At 42.3% G+C, this 18,362-nt stretch overlaps 1 protein-coding gene across 1 annotated transcript in view; it reads right to left on the bottom strand.

The window, feature by feature from the left end:
• Positions 1 to 18,362, bottom strand: part of Gna13 (G protein subunit alpha 13) — a 40,539-nt gene that overhangs the window by 5,907 nt on the left and 16,270 nt on the right. The window contains exon 3 of the mRNA XM_055592433.1: positions 2,670 to 2,720. Within this exon, the coding sequence (XP_055448408.1) occupies positions 2,670 to 2,720 (51 nt within the window). The remainder of the gene's footprint in view (positions 1 to 2,669; positions 2,721 to 18,362) is intronic.

Here is an 18,362-nt window from a genome sequence, read left to right as displayed (position 1 = left end):
CCTTTGCCTCCTGACGACTAGGATTCCACATTCACTTTGCAGCCCGAGTGTGCGTGTGTGCATGCACATGAGTTTAAGGCAAAGTCTTGCCATGCTGTCCTGGCTGACCTGGAACTTGCTGACAATTCCTCTGCCTTAGTCTTACAAGTGCTAAGACCCCAGATCCTGCCACCATGCCTGGCTTTGCAGACCTGGTGAGCGCAGAAACAGTAAGATCTTGAGCAAAGGCAGCTGCTGGCTGCAGGAGTGAGCAACTGCAGTGCAGCAGCACACTTCCTTACGGTCCCTGACCCGTTCTTCCTTCTCAGGCTAGTACTTTTCCACAAGTCACAGGGCTCTTTGGCAACACTCAAACAGGAGCCGTTTTAATACTTATCTTCATGGTCAAAATATTTTAAGAAGTCAAGGCAAGATTGGAAACTGTGACTTTACAAGCTGTCTGCATTCTATGCCTTTCCAAGGGCTCAGTGCCTCGGAAGGTTTCTAGCTCGTTAGCAGGAGAGAGGCAAATGGGTCGTGGTGGGTCCTACGCTCTCAGAAGGGGCACTGAAGCACAGCGAGACCAGCCTGACTCTCCTCTCCACAGGCTGATTATGTAACTCTCCTTTCCCCTCTAGATGGGCTTCTGGGCGATTCTTGCCCTAACAGTTTAAGCACAAGGCTGGGTGCTGGGATCGGCCTAGACTGCCTGCTTTGTTCCAGGCACCAGAGACTTAACTCTGACATCAAGGTAGGAAGTCCTAGTCCTCAGGAAAGAAAGGGTAAAAGACAAAGTAACCATCCACTACGAAATATGCAACAAAGAAGCAAGAGCTGACACAGACAGGAAGATCCGACAGCTGTTAGCCAACCCTGCCAGCCAGCACTGACGGAGTTCAGGAAGAGTTCAAGGTCATCTTTGACTACACAACTCAAGTCTAGCCTGAGCTACAAGAGACCTTGCCTCAAAAGCCACCCAACAAACAATAAAACCCCATCAACAATGAAAAGAGGACATACATGAATGTGAGCTTTGAGAAAAACCTATCTGAAAAGCAGACCAAACGGGCTGTTTAGATTGTAAGAAAGCACTCAAAAAAAAAAAAAAAAAAAAAAAAAAGATGAACATGGTAGTGCATGCCTTTAGACAGAGCCAGATGTCAGTGAGTTTGAGGCCAGCCTGGTCTACAAAAAACAAAAACCAGCTGGTCTGAGGTCTAGAGAGGCTGCTCTTACAGAGGACATGGGTTTAGTTCCCAACATCCACATGGTGGATCTAATTCCAGTTCTAGGAAATGCAACATCCCTTTGTGGGCTCTTGGAGCACCAAGTAAGTAGAGTAGTGTACATACAGACACACATGCAGACAAGCACTCAGTCACATAAAATAAAACTAGGTAACATTTTTAAACGTTCAGGGCTAGGAGGTGAGCGCAGTCAGTAAACTGTGTTTGTACAAAGGCCCTGAGTTTGCACCCCAGAGCCCCTAGAGAGAAGGTGGGCATTACCAGGGCACGACCTATAATCCTAGAGCTGGAGACAGGAGGATCCCTGGGCCTGCCTCCTCGTCAGCAGGATAGACAAATGGGTAAGTTCCAAGCTCAGGGAGAGACCCTGTCTCGAGCAAGGCAAGAAACAAGTGAGGGAGACCCCATCCAACCTCACCCAGGCCACCTCCGCTAGCATGCGCACACACATCCTCTGCACACACAGTTTCCAAACGCTTTTCTCCAACTGTATATATTATGTGTACAAATTAAGTTGGGGAGAACTCAAGTTGTGGGAGATCCTTATATTTTTGGGGGGAGAGTAGAAAAAAAATCCTTTAAAGGCAAACAAATGCAATTAAAAATTTGGCCTGAAGCTTATGAGACTCCCGCCTCAGCATTCTAAGTACTAGAATTACAGATGTGTGCCATCACACCCAGCAGGCAAACTCAATTAGAAAAATATGAGGAAAAATGTGGAAAATGAGTCTGCTAGGAGAACAAATATAGTTCCCTGTGCCCTAAGCCCATGGTATGTGACTTGCCTTCTTGTGGCAGGTTAATTCTGTGCCTTCAGCATGCTAACACTGAGAGCTAATATCTCATTTAACATATCTAAGAGGAAGCAAAGGCAGCTGCACTAGATTTTGTGACTGACTAATACCTCTAGGGCAAAAGCTCTAAGCAGTGAAAACCTTAATTCCAACCAACTCTTGGGCATTCGCCAATACGGAAAACACAGCAGTGCTTGATCTCTCCCTGCAATGGTACAGGAAAGCCCTGAGCAGCCTCAGCCCAGTTGAGTCACTGGCTCTAAGGAAAACACCTTCCAAGGGTGATTCTTTTACCACAGTCTCTTCAGCAGGCCTCAAGAATAGAGCCCCATTTCCCTCAACTCCAATACAAAGGAGCCTAGCTCTAGTTCTGCTACAGAAAACCCAACAACACTGAAAAATGAGTGTGTGTAATCTCATTTTCAAACAAATCTTTCATGCCAACAAAAATTAGAACTCTTGTCAGTGTCTATAGCTACTAATCATGTTTAAAGAGGATGAATCAGGCCATTGCCACTATAAGAAGAGAAAAGGCAGATCACCTGGTATTTTCTCTAACTCTCCTAACAAGCTGTCCCCAGATAGAAGCAATGCTATCCCGATTACTGCTTTCAAGTACAAACGAGTGGAACACTGTTTTGAAACTTACCGGTACTCCCAGTTTATCCAAGTTATCCAGGAAATACTTCACAGACTCACCCTGAAAGGAAGTAGAACACAAAGTTAGGAGGGCTTAGATGTCACAGTTTATATTGTACTGTGGGGCTGTGCATTTGGTCCAAACATACTTCACTTAGTCACATTCAGAGAAGCTGAAGGAGTGGGACTACCAAGGGTGAGGCCAGGCTGGGCTACACAGGGAGACTTGTCCCTAACCAAAAAAAAAAAAGGAGAAAGTACACACAAAACAAAGAAACTCTGACAAATCTAACCGCAAAGCACTACGAATGAGCTGAAGGTGTGTGTGGCCGAGTGGTGCTTGTCAGGCATGCACAAGGCCTTGGCTCAGCCTTCAGCACTACAACAAACAGCCAATAGGAAGCACACAATATGCTACTACATTTGGTATGGTTTGATGGATGACAGCAAGATACCTGCTCCTCTACTTGACCCACGACAACAGGTTAGCATGACCAAAAGAAAAACAAAACAAAACAAAACAAAAAACCCGGTGTCTAGCACCACAAAAAATGTCACTGCCAAAGTTTTCAAGTCACTGTAGGTTTTTGTTGTGGCATCGAATGTGGTAGGTCCGCTTCCTTGAACGCCGGTCCCTGTGGGATTTCTACCAATGTTTCTCATTCTCAGACCCTACCACACTAGGCACAGCCCTGCCTGTCCTGTACTCTGTTGGGTCTTCCTGGCCACAGCTTAGTGGTGCCTGACACTGATCATTCAGAACACAGCAGATCACTAAGTTATGCAAAGCTTTCAAACGCTGGCAAGCTTTGTTACACAGCATTTAAAACCATGTTTGCCACAAGCCCATCAACTTTATCAAGTTTGTGAGAAGCTGCCACACTCACAGTGGTGGGCAGATTTGGGTTTTTCTGTACTCTAATCTTGCTGAAAGCTCAAGCTTTAGAGTGCTAGCAACAAAAACCCAGGCCATTTTCCTTGAAACAGTAGGTGACCAAACTGTCCAAATGCCAGTCCTCCCTTCAGGCAAAAGCCGCAGCTCTGAAAAGGGTGGCCGAAGCAACTCAGAATGAGCCTAGTCATCCTTTAGTTTCTGCTTCAATCCACATTCATCAGAAAGACACTCAAAGTGAAGCCTGAACACAAGTAACCATTTTATTGTTCAATCCAGGGCTGTCTACAATGAAACTAGTCATGGGTTTGAGGGCGTGTGTCATGTCCACATACACTTCTGACCACAAAAACAGGCTGATGGAGAACATAACCAGTATGGACTGAAAGTCACACACTGATCTGTTCCTCTTCACCTGAGGTTGTGAGCTGCCTGACAGAGTGCTGGGACTTGAACCTGGGTCCTCTGGAAGAACAGCCAGTGTTGAGCCATCTCTTCAGCCCCAAGCCTCCCCTTTTCAAATTGTGTAGTATACATCCCCTTGAGTAACCTATGTTGTTTGTAGGTGTAGAATCCCTTCCACCCCTGAAAACACACAGTGAAGCTGCTAAGCATCCTGGTAGGCAAAGCAGTTCAAGTTAAAGCTTTGCCTGCTTCAGGCCAGAATACCCCAGAAGGAGCCTTCCAATTTTAAGAAGATTTCTATAATGGGACTGAGCATCAACATAGGGCGGGTCATTTGGCCTATCGTCTACTGTTTCTCCCTCTACCTCTAAATGGGAGCACACAGAGACTATGTTCAAGGGCCTGGGAAGGGTAAAATCAGGTTGCTATAAAATTGGTATTTCAGTGTAATGAACAGGGATTCTGCCACTGGCTCCTGACATGCAGGAACTAAGCATGCCCACAGACATAATATCACACAAACACACACACACCCTCACACATGCACAAGAAACAAAAAAATGTGTCTGTGTGAGTGTGTGAGCACAAGTGTGTACAAGTGATTATGCCCATGCACATGAACAGAGGTCAGAAGAAGGTGCTGACGTCCTCTCTCGCTCTGTCTAGTCCTCCCTGAACCCAAGGCTTGCACTTTGCAGGCTTGGCTGAGAGGCAGCAAGCCCCAATGATCCTCCAGTCTCTGCTGTGCAGAGCTGGGACACCTGGTTTGTTATGTGGGTGCCTGGAAACAAATGCTGGTCCTAGCGATTGTAGAGCAAGCATGCTTAACTGCTGAGCTGTCTCTCTGGCCCTGAGTACTATCTTTTTAACAACTAGTTTTAGTCCCCTCCCCCAATGGCAGGGCTTCACTTTCTAACAGCTTTAATATTTCTTTTTTTTCACCACCACCCCTTCTGTCTTTCCTTTGAGGCAGGGTTTCACTGAAAAACCACGACTGGCTTTGAACTCACAGCAGAACCCCTCAGTCTCTTGAGCACTGACATTACAGAAGTGGGTCACTGCCTGGCAGTTTTAATGACAATGTCACGATAAACAGCTTTGAGCACACAGCTTCCTGTACTTTTCCAATTAGATCCATAGTGCTCCTTTGGGCAGAGTTAAACATTTTAAAGATGCCTGCTAAGCTCTACTGGTTCCTCCCCCACACAGGTGAAACACTGACTTCATTCTTCAATGGAGAATCTAGACAAGGATGAAAGAAGCCAACTGGTGGCACAGCCTGTAATCCTGGCACCTGGGAAATGGAGGCAGCCTGAGGACCAGTTCAAGGTGATCCTCAGTTACAATGCGGTTCAAGGTCAGCCTGGATTTTGAAAGCCCTGCCAAAGAACAAACAAAACCAAAAACAGAAAAGAAGCTCCAAATCCGAGTCAACAGTAAAAGTTCAACTACATAAAAGGCATTAGTACAATTTATCTTAAGGAAAGTCTAAACTCCTCCCATGAGCACATGAGATTTATCTGAAGCAGCTCCCTCCCTTCTCACAAGTAAATACTTACAGCACCTATTGTCTGAGAGGGTTTACAGAAAATGCTGCTCACATCCTAGTGCCATTACAGATCCATACAAACCTCTTAGAAAGCTAGGAACATTATGCCTCAGAAAACTTTGAATGGCCTTTGGTCTATCCCAAGCAATCTACTGAGCATAAACAAAAGGATACATATCAGGACAGTTAGGCTGGGAGTGATGGCCCACGCTGGAGGCTCAAGAGCCCATAGGAACCACCAGCTCTAGAGTCAGTTTGATGTCAGCCCACAATATATAAGAGCCTGTCTCAAATACCAGCCCAAAGGGAATAAATAAGCAAAATATCATTTACTCAGCACGACTTACAACAAAAAAATTTGCAACATTATTTTTTCCACACAGAAATAAATATGACAAAGGGTATACTTATATATAAAATTTTATTATCAAATACAATTATTTTATATCATTGCCACATACAAAATACTTGTGCTTTTAAATATTAAACTAAAGTAGTGGATTATGATGTCAAAGCCTACAACCTTGACCTAATGGTGTTCTGTAACTTTTGTTCTTGCAAACATGGCATGAGACTCCATGGTGCCAAAGCCCAGATGTCTATGTCAGGGTCTTTAGTGATTTATCTTACATGACTAAATTATTTAAATTTTTCATGCACAAAAACTATGGTCACTGTCTCGGGGTTTGCTGTGTGCTTGCTGTCATTAAAAAAAAAAAATCTATAGCACATCTTGATTCTAAGATTTGTGAGACTACTAGCTCAGCTGTATATTATCTCCTTAGAATATGGGCAAAGCTAACTCTGTAGAATTTCAGGTAACTATCTTTTTGCTGAAAATGAGAGAGCTATGCATGGTACCTAATGCTTGTAACCCTAGCACTCGAGAGGTTGAGGCTGGGGACTGCCATGAGTTGGAGATTAGCCTGCCTTATGGGGTGAATCCCAAGCAAGAGTGGGATATTCAGTGAGATCCAGAGGAAGAAGAAAGAAGGGGAGAAAGAAGAAAAAAAAATCATGTCACATGTCTTCTTCTGTAACTACAAACACTTTAAATAGTTCAGAGTACACACTGCCCTTCCTGAGGACTGAGCTTGATTCTCAATATGTACACCCAGCAGTCAACAGCCACACCCAGTGGCTCATGTGTAATTCTAACTCCAGTCTTGCAGAATCTGATACCCTCTTGTAGCCTCTTTGGGCACCTGCACTCAAATGCACATACCCACAAGCATAATCCAAAGTAATCCTACAGATTCATTTGTATTTTACTTATACAAGTGTCTGCCTACTGTATGTATGCACACACATGTGCATTACCCACAGAAGCCAGAAGTGTCAGATGCCCTGGAACTGGAGTTACGTGTCTGTCAGCTACTATGTGAATGCTGGAAACTGCCCACATGGGTACCGGTGCCTGAACCTGGGTCCTCTGCAAGAGCACCAAAGGCTCTTAGCCACTGAGACATCTATCCAGCCCCCCACCAAACCTTAAACAAAACCACACACATACCTTCCTACCTCTGTCTAAGTGCTGGGGTTGTAGCAGAGCACTTCCCATACCTAACTAAAGGATTCATCAGAAATTCTGTGGGTCCCAAGTAGTCTGGGCTTTATCTATTAGAGATTCAAAAACCTGAGGAAAACAAGTGGTAATGAACACAGAAAAAGGCATGTATCCCCATCCCCGCCACACATATACAACGAACAAAAGAGACAAAACATAAGTCATCTAAGGCAATGTAGTAAGATCCTGTCCGAAAATAAAGGAGGACAGGAGGAGGAAGAAGGAGAAGGCACGTGCATTGTTATCAAAGCCCAGCTTCTAGTGACCCTACAGGGAGTGATTCAGTTCTCTGTGAATTCCAGACTTCAAAATTAATTATTTTAAATCCCTTCACATTTAGACATATGGATGGACGTGTACTATTTCGAGTCTTGCTTTCTCTCCCATTTCAGCCACATCCACTCAAGAACATAATACTGTGTTGTTCCTGTGGCAAACATAGTTTGGTTAAAATTAAGTCTCCAATCAAAAAAGGTATGTTGGGGCTGGAGAGATGGAGTAATCTGGATTTATTCTTCCTCTCCCTTCCCTCTGGTCCTCTTTTTTGACAGGGTCTTGCCATGTACCCTATGTTGGCCTTGAATTCAAGATAACTCCTGTCAACACCTCTTGAGTTCCAGAAATTTTTATCAGCAGCTTTTAAATTTTATTGAAGAAAAAACACAGAGAAAAACTCTTTTTATAATCTCAAAAAAACAAAACAAAACAAAAAACCAAAACAAATCCAAAAATCCAAAATGTGTATATAATGGGCTAAGGGCATGCACACATGGCAGTGTACCAGGGCCTCGGTCTCCTGATGCTCCCTGCTGTTGTATCCAGAGCTGGGTTCCTGGCATCTGGCAGCCTCCCCTCTCCAAGAGCATGTAGGACCCAAGAGTGAACTCCTGCCCCTGCTGCTTTTTCCTAAGGGTCTCAGACGTGCTCATGTCTTCTGGCTTTCTAATGCTGATGTAAAGGAAGGAAGAAAATCGGAGTTCTGTCTCTAACCCTGCCTGAGTGATTTGACCAAGTCTCCAAACTTCCCCAGGTTCCAATTTCCCAACAGTGAAGTAAGGCAAAGAGTTCAGTGGGTTCAATAGTCACTCCTTTTCTACACAAAGCACACGGACTTCAAGTTAGATTTTCCTCTTAATACATATCATGTTATTAATACGGATTTTGCTTTTGTTGTCTCATTATTCAAGTTAGCACCTTAGCTTCTCTGCAAATACAACACAGCGCTTCATGGAATACACAAAAATGCCACAAGTTTGAGGTTTGTTGGTCCTAACTTGAAATTGGGTTAGCTTTTCCCAGTCCATTCTCTGCTACTGAAAGAAATTATAAGTCAAATTTCAAATACAAGTCCACTTCCTCATTAAGACTTAAATCTCATGGTGCTTTATGTCACCTCTAATTCTTTTTTCTCTGCAGAGCAGGGAGCTAACTTTGGATCCGTGGTAAGGTACTTAGTCCAGAGCAGCACGGCACGTTTATAAGCTAGCATTTAGCTTATAAACATTTAGGCTCCATCTAAACAATGGCACTGTGGCCTGTAGACCTGGGGTTAGCCCCAAACATCCTGTTGATAAAGTCAATGTACACCAATGGGCTTCAGTTACTTTTTGAATTTTCAAATCCTGAGAGGCTTTAGAACCTTTACTTCATATCAATTTATTAAGTTATACCTAAGCTAGAAATGGCTATGTTGTCCCCCATTCGCAAGAATTGCTTAGTAAAAACATACTTATTTTGCTTCTAAAGTCCTAATGGGCCAGGAATCCAAAAGCTGAGAACCTAAGTTAGGGAGTCATGTCTATAAATCAAATAGAGACCCGTCTGTGTGATAACCCATTGCCCAAGTGAGAGACGCTCACTGCAAGCCCTCCTCTACAGCCCTGAAGCAGCCAAAGGACAAGACTTGGTATGTGCTGTTTTCTGAAGAACACCGAATTTCAGCTGGAGAGTCCAAGAAAATCAAGAAGAAATTACCACCACCACCCCCCCTTTTTTTAGAAAAACATACTAAAAATATTGGCATTTCATGCCAACAGGGGGAAAAAAAGATATCTTTACTTAAAGCAGAGAGGTTAACAAGTAGTGGCTAAAAGGCTTGGCCAGGGTTCAGTGGCTAAGAGCACGTGTTGCTCTTCCAGGGGACCCAGGTTCAGATCCCAGATCCCAAGCCAGGTGGCTCACAACCACCTGTAATTCCAGCTCCAAGGAACCCAGTGCCCTCTTCCAGCTTTGGTGGGAACTACCACATAAATGAGGCGGGCATACACAATTAAGTCTTTATGTGTAGAAAGCAATTTGGCAATATGTAGCAATGCCTATTAAAGACTGCCATTAGAGTAACATTTAAAGAATCTGTACAACTTTAACCACCACAGTGAATTACTTTTGACAGGAACCACTGGATTATTTTTATTTATCTAGACTGTAGATCAGATGTCTACCCACAAACGATAGTAGCACACAGGCCAAATCCAGACCAATGCTTGTTTTAAGGCTCATTTCTAAATGATTGGGAAAAACATGAAATAAGTATTTATAACATATGAAATGGTATCAAATCAAATCTCAGGGTCTAAAAGTAAAACCACATTGGTGCAGAGCATACTCTTTTACTCGGTCTAGCATCTCTAGCTGCTTCCATGCCCTGCATCAGACAGCGGCAGCAGAGGCAGAGCCCCTGTGCAACACTGTCAGAGTTTTGCACTACTGCACAGGGCACTGAGGATTATGGTGAGAAAGTTTTAAGATGAGAATGGTTCAAATGGCACCCGTATTACCACTCTACCCCTCCCCTTTCCCCCTCTCTCACGCACCAGTAAGTTCATATTCATCCCAAAAAAGAAACAGAAAAGAGGGTTTTGAATGCCATGCGTTTAATTTTTAGCAAAATGTCAGTATTTGTGCTGTGATTAAGTTAGATGGTAAAGCACCATGTTCTCCATATAATGATACTGTAGCTAACTAAAAGAATACAACTCAGGTCAGCACTTACAGACTAAACATCTCCACCTATTTCCAAAATTTCCCTGTGGTTCTCTGGTACCCAAGCAAGGGGTAGTATTTCCTGCTGGAAAGTTAAGTCATGTTCGATTGCAGCAGCCAAACAAGCCTGCATAGAGATGACAGACTGTTAAGTTTTTCAGTAAGAACAGTTGCTCAGAGTTGAGGACAGCAGGAACAACCTAAATAGCAGGTGGATCTCCGTGAAATCGAGGTCAGTCTGGTCTATATAAGGAATTCCAGACCGGCCGGGGCCACACAGCAGGACTCGGTCTCAAAACTGAGCTCACAATAACAAACAGACAATGATTCCTAGGACTTTCCTCCATTCTTGCTGAGTTTACTACTAGTACCGGCCACTCAGTCAGCTGCTTGTCAAGTTTCAAGTACCTGCACAGACAGTCTGTACAGACTATACAAAAGAATCTGTTCAAAGAAGTTGAGACAACACTAAATCAGTACAGCTGGCACTGGACCTTGTTGGGGTGGAGGGAGTATGAGTGGAGGAGAGAAGGAGGTGGGGATGAATAAAAAGCCATGAAACACACTGAATTCTTCAGGAACAGGTACTTTGTGGGAAACATATTAAGTCTACCAATGCTGATGAGAAACTTCTGTCAGAAATCAGAGTCAATACTCACCTGAGAAATGTAGCTCAGTTGGAACGCTTTCTATCATGCATGACACCCTGAGTCTGACCCCCCCGCACCAAGGTGCAGTGGCACACACCTGCAATCTCAGCGCTTGGAAGGAGGCAGGAGAATCAGGAAGTCTGAGGTCATCCTCTGCTACAGAGCAAGTGTGAGGCCAAAATGAACAAGTGAGACTGAGCCTCAACAGAGAGAGCACAAAGGTAGATAGGGAGGATGAAAACAAGGATTCTGACCTCCCCTCTCAAAGTTCAGTGTCTCAGGCGGCAGAGATGGATCTGCCGTTAAAGCCTGGGCTCATAACTAAAACACAACTCCTGAGGCTCAAGAGTGGTGACGGTTTACTCAATTTCTGAGCATGGGGATGAAATGGACTTTCTTTTTCTGGACAAGAACTACTCTTAACCACTGCTGCTGAACACTGGGTTTTGAAAATTAGCTTTGGGAAGAGAAGATTCTATTCTTGAAGGGGTTCACCCTAAAATTATAAGGCACAACAGCCTTTTTTGGAGAAGCTTATGCTCTGGTAAACTCATCTCAACAACTGGCATTACGACTGACTCTCTAGCAACGGCAAACTGTTTTTATACACTCCCCTGTGGTCAAAGGGAAGTGAAACCCCATCCACACACATCTGTGATGCACATCCAGTTCCAGATTCTAATTCCTGAAGCATCCTTCAGGTCCTAATGCATGTACAAAACCCATTTACCTGCAAAGTAAAGCTTCTTCAGTCTCCAGAAGTGCTTAGCATGCAGTGATGGCTGGCTAAGCAGCACAGTGGGAAAGGCCTAGAATTCTTCTGAAGAACAACTGTCCAATGAGCTCACAAGCTTACTCAGGAGTGTCTGTTTACATTTTCCTACTCTGGGGATAGAGCTAAGGGCCTCACACATGCTAGACAAGTACTCCACCACTAAACTACAACCCTAACCAAAGACATTTTCAAGGACCAGATGTATAAAATAATACATCATCATTAGTGGTTGAACATTTATAACTGATTTTGAAGGTTACAGTAAACACTGAACTTGAACAGGAAAATAACCCAATTCTTCAAACCAATAAAACCCCTCCCTACCAAAAGCTACAAATAATTTTATTGTTTTGAATTACATTGCTAAAAAAAAGTTTGTAGAAACTTGTATTCTCTCTTATAATATGTATATTTACAGTGATGCTCTTTATCTTATGTCCTTGCATGAGAAGCCTCAACTATATTATCTGGCCCTTTAGAAAATGTGTTCTAGAATTTTTTATTTTGTTTTGAGACATGTCTGTGTACAACCCTGACTGCTCTAGAATCCACTATGTAAGTCAGGCTAGCTTCAACACACACAGACCCACCGGCCACTGCCTCAGAAGCGCTAGGACTAAAGGTTTGTAGTGAATCATGATCTTCCTTCCTTAGCCTCTGCAGTATTAGGAATGATACAGCTCATGTCACCATACCCAGCTTAGATAATGGTTCTTCTCACTGGTCTGGATCAGAATTGTTTGATGTGCCCATTAAACAGACTCCCAGGTCTACTACAAACCTGCCATGCCACAATCTTAGCAAGCTGCGAGAGAAGTGAGGTATTCATCCTTGACATTCATTTCACACTAACTTCATTTTTGTGGCTGAACAAAACTAACTTTCTAAAAGCCTGATAAAGGGTAGTAAGATGGCTCAGGGATGAAGAGCGCTCTGCTCTTCAGAGGAACCACGTTTCCTTCCCAGCACCCATACTGAACAGCTCACAAATCCCTGTGACTCCAGCTCCAAACGACCAATAGGGCTGACATCACAGCCACTTGCACACGCGGCACCCGTGCACATATGCATTAGTTTATTTAACTAAATATAAAACATAGAAACAGGGGGCTGGAGAGACGGCTCAGTCGTTAAAAGCACTGACCCAGACAACCTGGGTTCAATCCCCAGCACCCAAAGGGCATCTCACAACTGTCTGTAACTTCAAGAACTGACACCTCACACAGACATACAAGCAGGCAAAATACCAATGCATATAACAAACACACACACACACACACACACACACACACACACACACACACACACATCTTTAAAGCCTGGTAAAAGGAGCTAGAGATTGCTCAGTGGTTAAGAGCACTGACTGTTTTCCAGAAGACCCAAGTTCAATTCCCAGCATTGACATGGCAGCTCACAACCATCAATATGACTCCAGTTCCAACAGATAGGAAGCCCTTTTAGACTCAAAATATACCAGGCACACCCGTGATGTTCAGGCATAAAGACAGGCAAAATACAAATACACATAAATATTAAATAATAAAATAAAAAACAAAAGCCCAGTTAAAAATCCAAGCTACTAAAAAACTAGGCTAGAAATTTAATTTACTTTTATTTTATTGTAAGAGTACATTTTAAGCATCACTGCAGATGCTTCAAAATTAAAGTAAGTCATACTCATATGCAAACTCACACACAAATCAGGATTCCATCTGAGTTTAGGGACAGTCTAAACTCTAATGGATGAATGGATGGATGGATGGATGGATGGATGGATGGATGGATGGCTATAGGGTTAGGCATAGTCTTAAGATTGAGAAGCTCACCTGACTGGCAATTGGTAAGGTAAGTTTTTAGAGAAAACTCTGGGAACAATGAAGGATCAATGATCCAATGTACTTATGTTGCTTGGTTAAAATCTACTAGCCAGCTGTGCTGGTCCACACCTGTGATCCCAGAACAGTCTGAAGCAGGAGGATCTGTGGGTTTAAAGCCAGTTGGGAAGCTGAACTATACATGTAAAGACCTTGTCGACAAATGAATAAATCCAAAACTGAACAAATCCCTGTTTACTAAAAATCACCCAGAATGGGAGGATGTCACTGTTTTCAGTGATAAATACTTAACTAGTGAGCCAGTATTTAATTAGTCCCAAGGAATTATACTGTCTTCTGCTTTTCTCTTTAAAATGAGCCCAAAGCCAAGCATGGTGGTACATGCCTAGAAACCTCAGCACTTGAGGCTGAGATAGGAAAGATGCTGTGAGTTCAAGGACAGCCTGGACTAAACAATATACAGCTGAGTAACAGGCCAACTCAGGAAAATGAAAAGCTTGACATCCAACCAAAGGCCCCTCCCTGTGCTTCTAGCACGGGCTGTACACCTTCCTCCCTTCTGGTATCAGCACTGAATACAACTCTTTTCAGTCCTCATCTGAGAACCTCACAGGGAGAGAAGGAGAGACTTCAAGTTGACAAGTCTACAGAATAGCTAATCGTGTCCATTTTACAGATTTTGAAAAATCTGAAGATCAGAAGTTGCATGGTTTTTTATTCAAGACTAATTTAGGGGATAGAGATTGAAAGAAAAGTATTTTAGTAGCAAGAATTGAAATTCTTGTTTTTTTCCCCCCAAGTAAGAATCAGTTCTTAAAGAAGCATGAATTGAAGGTATACCTGCTTTTACTTTCTTTCCAACTATGGTTTCCTCCAGCTGTCCCTGCCCTCAGGAGTAACCTTCCGTTGTTTGCACTGAGGGTTTGTACCTTTCAAAGCAACTTACTTTGATATATGCTCCTGCATGGAAATACCTAAACTCAAAACTTTTGCTCTCTGTATCCCAGAACGAGATTATCTTGTACATAGGAACGGCTACAGGAATATTTGCTGGATGCTTTGTATTGTAACTTCCCCTCTCCTACATCCTGTTTCCATCTTGCATTTCTACAAACGTCAGTCACTGAGAATAACACATAAAAGGATGGTTTTTAGAGTAACAATTACTAAGTTGTAAAAAAAAAAAAACAAAAAAACAAATAAATGTAAATGTATATGACTCAGTTCTTCCAAGGCATAAAGCCTATTTATTTTCTCAGTATGTCTGAATATCACGAGAAGCACTACGGGAAGTTACAGTTATCAAGATGATATAAAGATAAAAATTCAAAGATCTTATGGTTTGAGGGCAAAGATCTTATGGTTTGAGGGCACTAATTAAAAAGGCATGCAATAAAAGTATTAAGATGTACAAGTAGAATTTTAAAATTACATTCATTCAGCCGGGTGATGGTGGCACAGGCCCTTAATCCTAGCACTTGGGAGGCAGGGCAGGTGGATCTGTGTGTTTGAGGCCAGCCTTGTCTGCAGAGTCAATCTAGGACACCCAAGGCTAAACAGAGAAACTCTGTCTCAAAGACCAACCAAACAAAAATTACATTTATTCATGTTTTGATTGTATGTGTGCACATATGCCCAAGTTGTGGCACATGTATGGAGGTCAGAGAACAACTTGCAGGAGTCAGTTCTCTCCTTCTACAGCACGGGTTTCAGGATTAAACTCATGATGTCAAAGTTGGCAGCAAGCACTTCCTTTACCCCTGAGTCATCTTGTTGGCACTCAAATAGGACTTGAAGGGATTAGATGACGATAAATCTTCAGAATTGCTTTTTTATCTAAGTAGATTCAAGTTTCTGAATACCTATCTTCTAACCAATAGCCAGGCATGGTGGGGCCTAGCCCAGGTCTCCATCTGCAGAGATTAGGAGGAGTCACAGATCATATAGGCATTTGAAAGGATTTTTTTCCACAAGAAGTAGACATTTTAAATGCTAACACTAGGACATTTGACAAATGTCAAATTCTGACAACAGAATTGCAGGCAGTATATACTATATATGTCTTTCCCTGCACTGGACTATTTTTATCGAGTATGATGACAGTCAGAAGACAAACTGAAACTTGCTGTCCAAAGGTTGTTTGTACACTGGCGATTAGCTCAGTGGTGTAGTATTTAGCTAACAAGCCCTAGATTTGATCCCCAGGACTGGGGGAAATAAAACATGTTTGAATATGAACCATCATTGCTTAATCTCATAAAATGTGAAAAATTTAAATGCAAGGCAATTAAGTATGTTTCTAAATGGGAAAATAAGTTTACTTGGAAAAACATTAAGATTTTTAAAGAATCACATTTACTGAAGCTCTTTTACTTGCTACTGCCAGCACCTAAATCAGTCTTCTGCTTATCAATACCGCTCTTTTTAAAATGTGTGTATCACATCAAATATTTTCCCCAGAGAAAAGAGAATAATAAAAGACTTAAAAACAAAAAGCAATCCCTAAGATAAAATTCAATTAAATTCCTTGAAACTGTTTGAAAATGAGTTGTCCAAGGGCAGAAATGAAACAGAGACTGGGTTTAAACTGTATTCTCATTCTGTAGCCCAGATAGTAGATAGCAGAATTAAATATTAAAGTTCAAATATTAAAATTCAAAAGAAAAAACCTTCCATCATTCATCAATATTCATTTTGCAGGGTCTGGTGCAGAGGTGTGTAATCAATCAATCGATCAGTTTTCACTATGCAGGGCCTAGTGGCATAGGCCTTCTTGGAAGGCTGGGGAGGTTAGGAAGGAAGGTTCTAGGCTGAAGGCCAGTTTGGACTACAGAATTGCACAGCCTGGGCTACAGAGCAAGATCCTAACTCAAACAGAAGAGACAGGTGCAACGGCATACACGTAATCCCAGTCTCTGTTTCATTTCTGCCCTTCAAACAGCTCATCTTGCCTAGTTTCCAGAGACTTTTATTAATTCTTATTTTAGTGATTGTTTTTTGTTTTTGAATCTTTTACTATTTTGCTTTTCTCTGGGGGAAAAGTATCTGATGTGAGACATACAGTATATTTTCAAAAGAGGTAGTATTTATTCTTATCTTTATAAAAAATGCATATGTAATGCACCTCACATTGTTGTTTGTTTATTTGGTTGGTTCACAAGGAGCGTAACAATATTTACTGACAGCAAAAGAAACAAATTTTTTCCCATTGCTCTGTCAATATACTAAAATCAACTACACTCCAAGGTAATAAAATTTCAAATTTCTTACAAGTATTTTTCATGTCACGGTTAACAAGTCTAAGAGCCAAAATTAGTCAGCTCTCAGTATTTGAAAATTATTTTTCAAAATAAATCTTTCTAAACCAATCTAAGATAGTTTTTAATAATCAAAATAAAAATTTCCCAAAGAATACTATCTTTGGCTTACTCAGACCACAGTTTAGTCCAGTTCCTCTGCCATACAAATGGTGGAAGTTATGCCGCTAGTATAAGTGCTTTTTTTATGTCAAGCGTTTTAGATTTATCACCAGAATAATTTGAGGCTAGTAATCTTAATGCTGTACCTTGCTTACTAAATGATAATTCTACAGAAATCATAAAAAGGGACTTTATTTTATTAAAGTGCATTATCCTGGAGGAACAGAAGATTCAGCCATACCTTGACTAAGGTATGTACATCTTATAAAGGGGCTCAATTCTGCCAGTAAAACTCACTGTACATGGGAAGGACTTTCATACTGCAGAAGTGGGCTAGCTCTGACCCACAGGACAGCAATATAGTAAGGATTTAACCCATATGGTACTGGTTAGAGCCACTACTTTCAATTCCTAAGAATCACCAGCTTAAGAAAAATGTTCACACCCAATTCTAAAGAATCTGCTGGTACTGAGAAAAATCACTGCCAGGAAATGCTAATGTTGCAACCATAAAGAAGCAGGATATGAAGCTGGACAGAGAATACAAAAGAGTTTATCTCAATACTCAACATGTAATCAAATTCCAGAGGAAGATAACCAAAATGTCAACAAAGATATCTCAGATGGCAGTACAGAGCATGATGGCAGAATTTTTCCCCTCAGAAAACATGTAGGGCTTAGAACTGAAAATTTCTTCCAGAGGACCCAGTTTCACTTGCTATGGACGAGGTTCAGGCCCCAGCGCCCATATAAGCGTCAACACTGCCTGTGACTCCCTTCCCTGGAGTCACAGGGTGGATCTCACCCTGACCTGGCCCCTCAGGCACACGCGCACACATGGTGCGCCATGAGTAGGACATTTAGGACCACAGATAATAAATAAACCTTAAAATAAAATGTGTTATTCCCTCTAAAAAGTTAACAGTTTGCCTACTCTTCAGTTTTTATATAACACATTTCATACAATAAAGGTTAGAGTTCTGAGCTCTGAAAAACGCTTCAGTGTTTTGTTTTTTGTTTTTAAATGAGCCAATCATATAGTCTCAAGACCAAATAAAGAACATGGAAGGGCTGATAAAATAGCACAGTGGGTATATTGGTTGGTGTTTTGTTCTGTCAACTTGGCACAAGCCAGAGTCATCTGGGAAGAGGGAAACTTAGCTGCAGAACTACTGTCATCAGACTGCCTGTAGACAAGCGCATGGACCAATTTCCTGACTAATGAAGGATGACCTAGCCCACTGATGGCAGGGCCACGCCTGGATAGGTGGTCCTGGGTGTGAACAAACTGAGCAAACCATCGGGAGCAAGCCAGTAGAAGCTTTCCTCCATGGCCCTGGTTCTTTCAGCTCCTAACTTCAGGTTCCTGCGCCTTAGCTTCCTCAGGCTAACCTGGATGCTAAAATAAACCCTCTCTTTCCCCAAGTTGGTTTTGGCCACTGTCTTATCACAGCAATAAAACAGCACAGTAGGACAGTGGGTAAAAGCACTTGTGTAAAGCCTAACAGCGGAAATTCAACTCCTGAGCCCACACAGGCACACATGTGCCCCTACACTCTCACAACTCACACGCCTCTCTTAGACACACACACACACACACACACACACACACACACACACACACACACA

Source organism: Psammomys obesus, unplaced genomic scaffold, assembly GCF_907164565.1.
Source record: "Psammomys obesus unplaced genomic scaffold, mPsaObe1.curated_primary_1811, whole genome shotgun sequence".
Taxonomy (NCBI): domain Eukaryota; kingdom Metazoa; phylum Chordata; class Mammalia; order Rodentia; family Muridae; genus Psammomys; species Psammomys obesus.
This window is presented reverse-complemented; position numbering and strand designations above follow the sequence as displayed.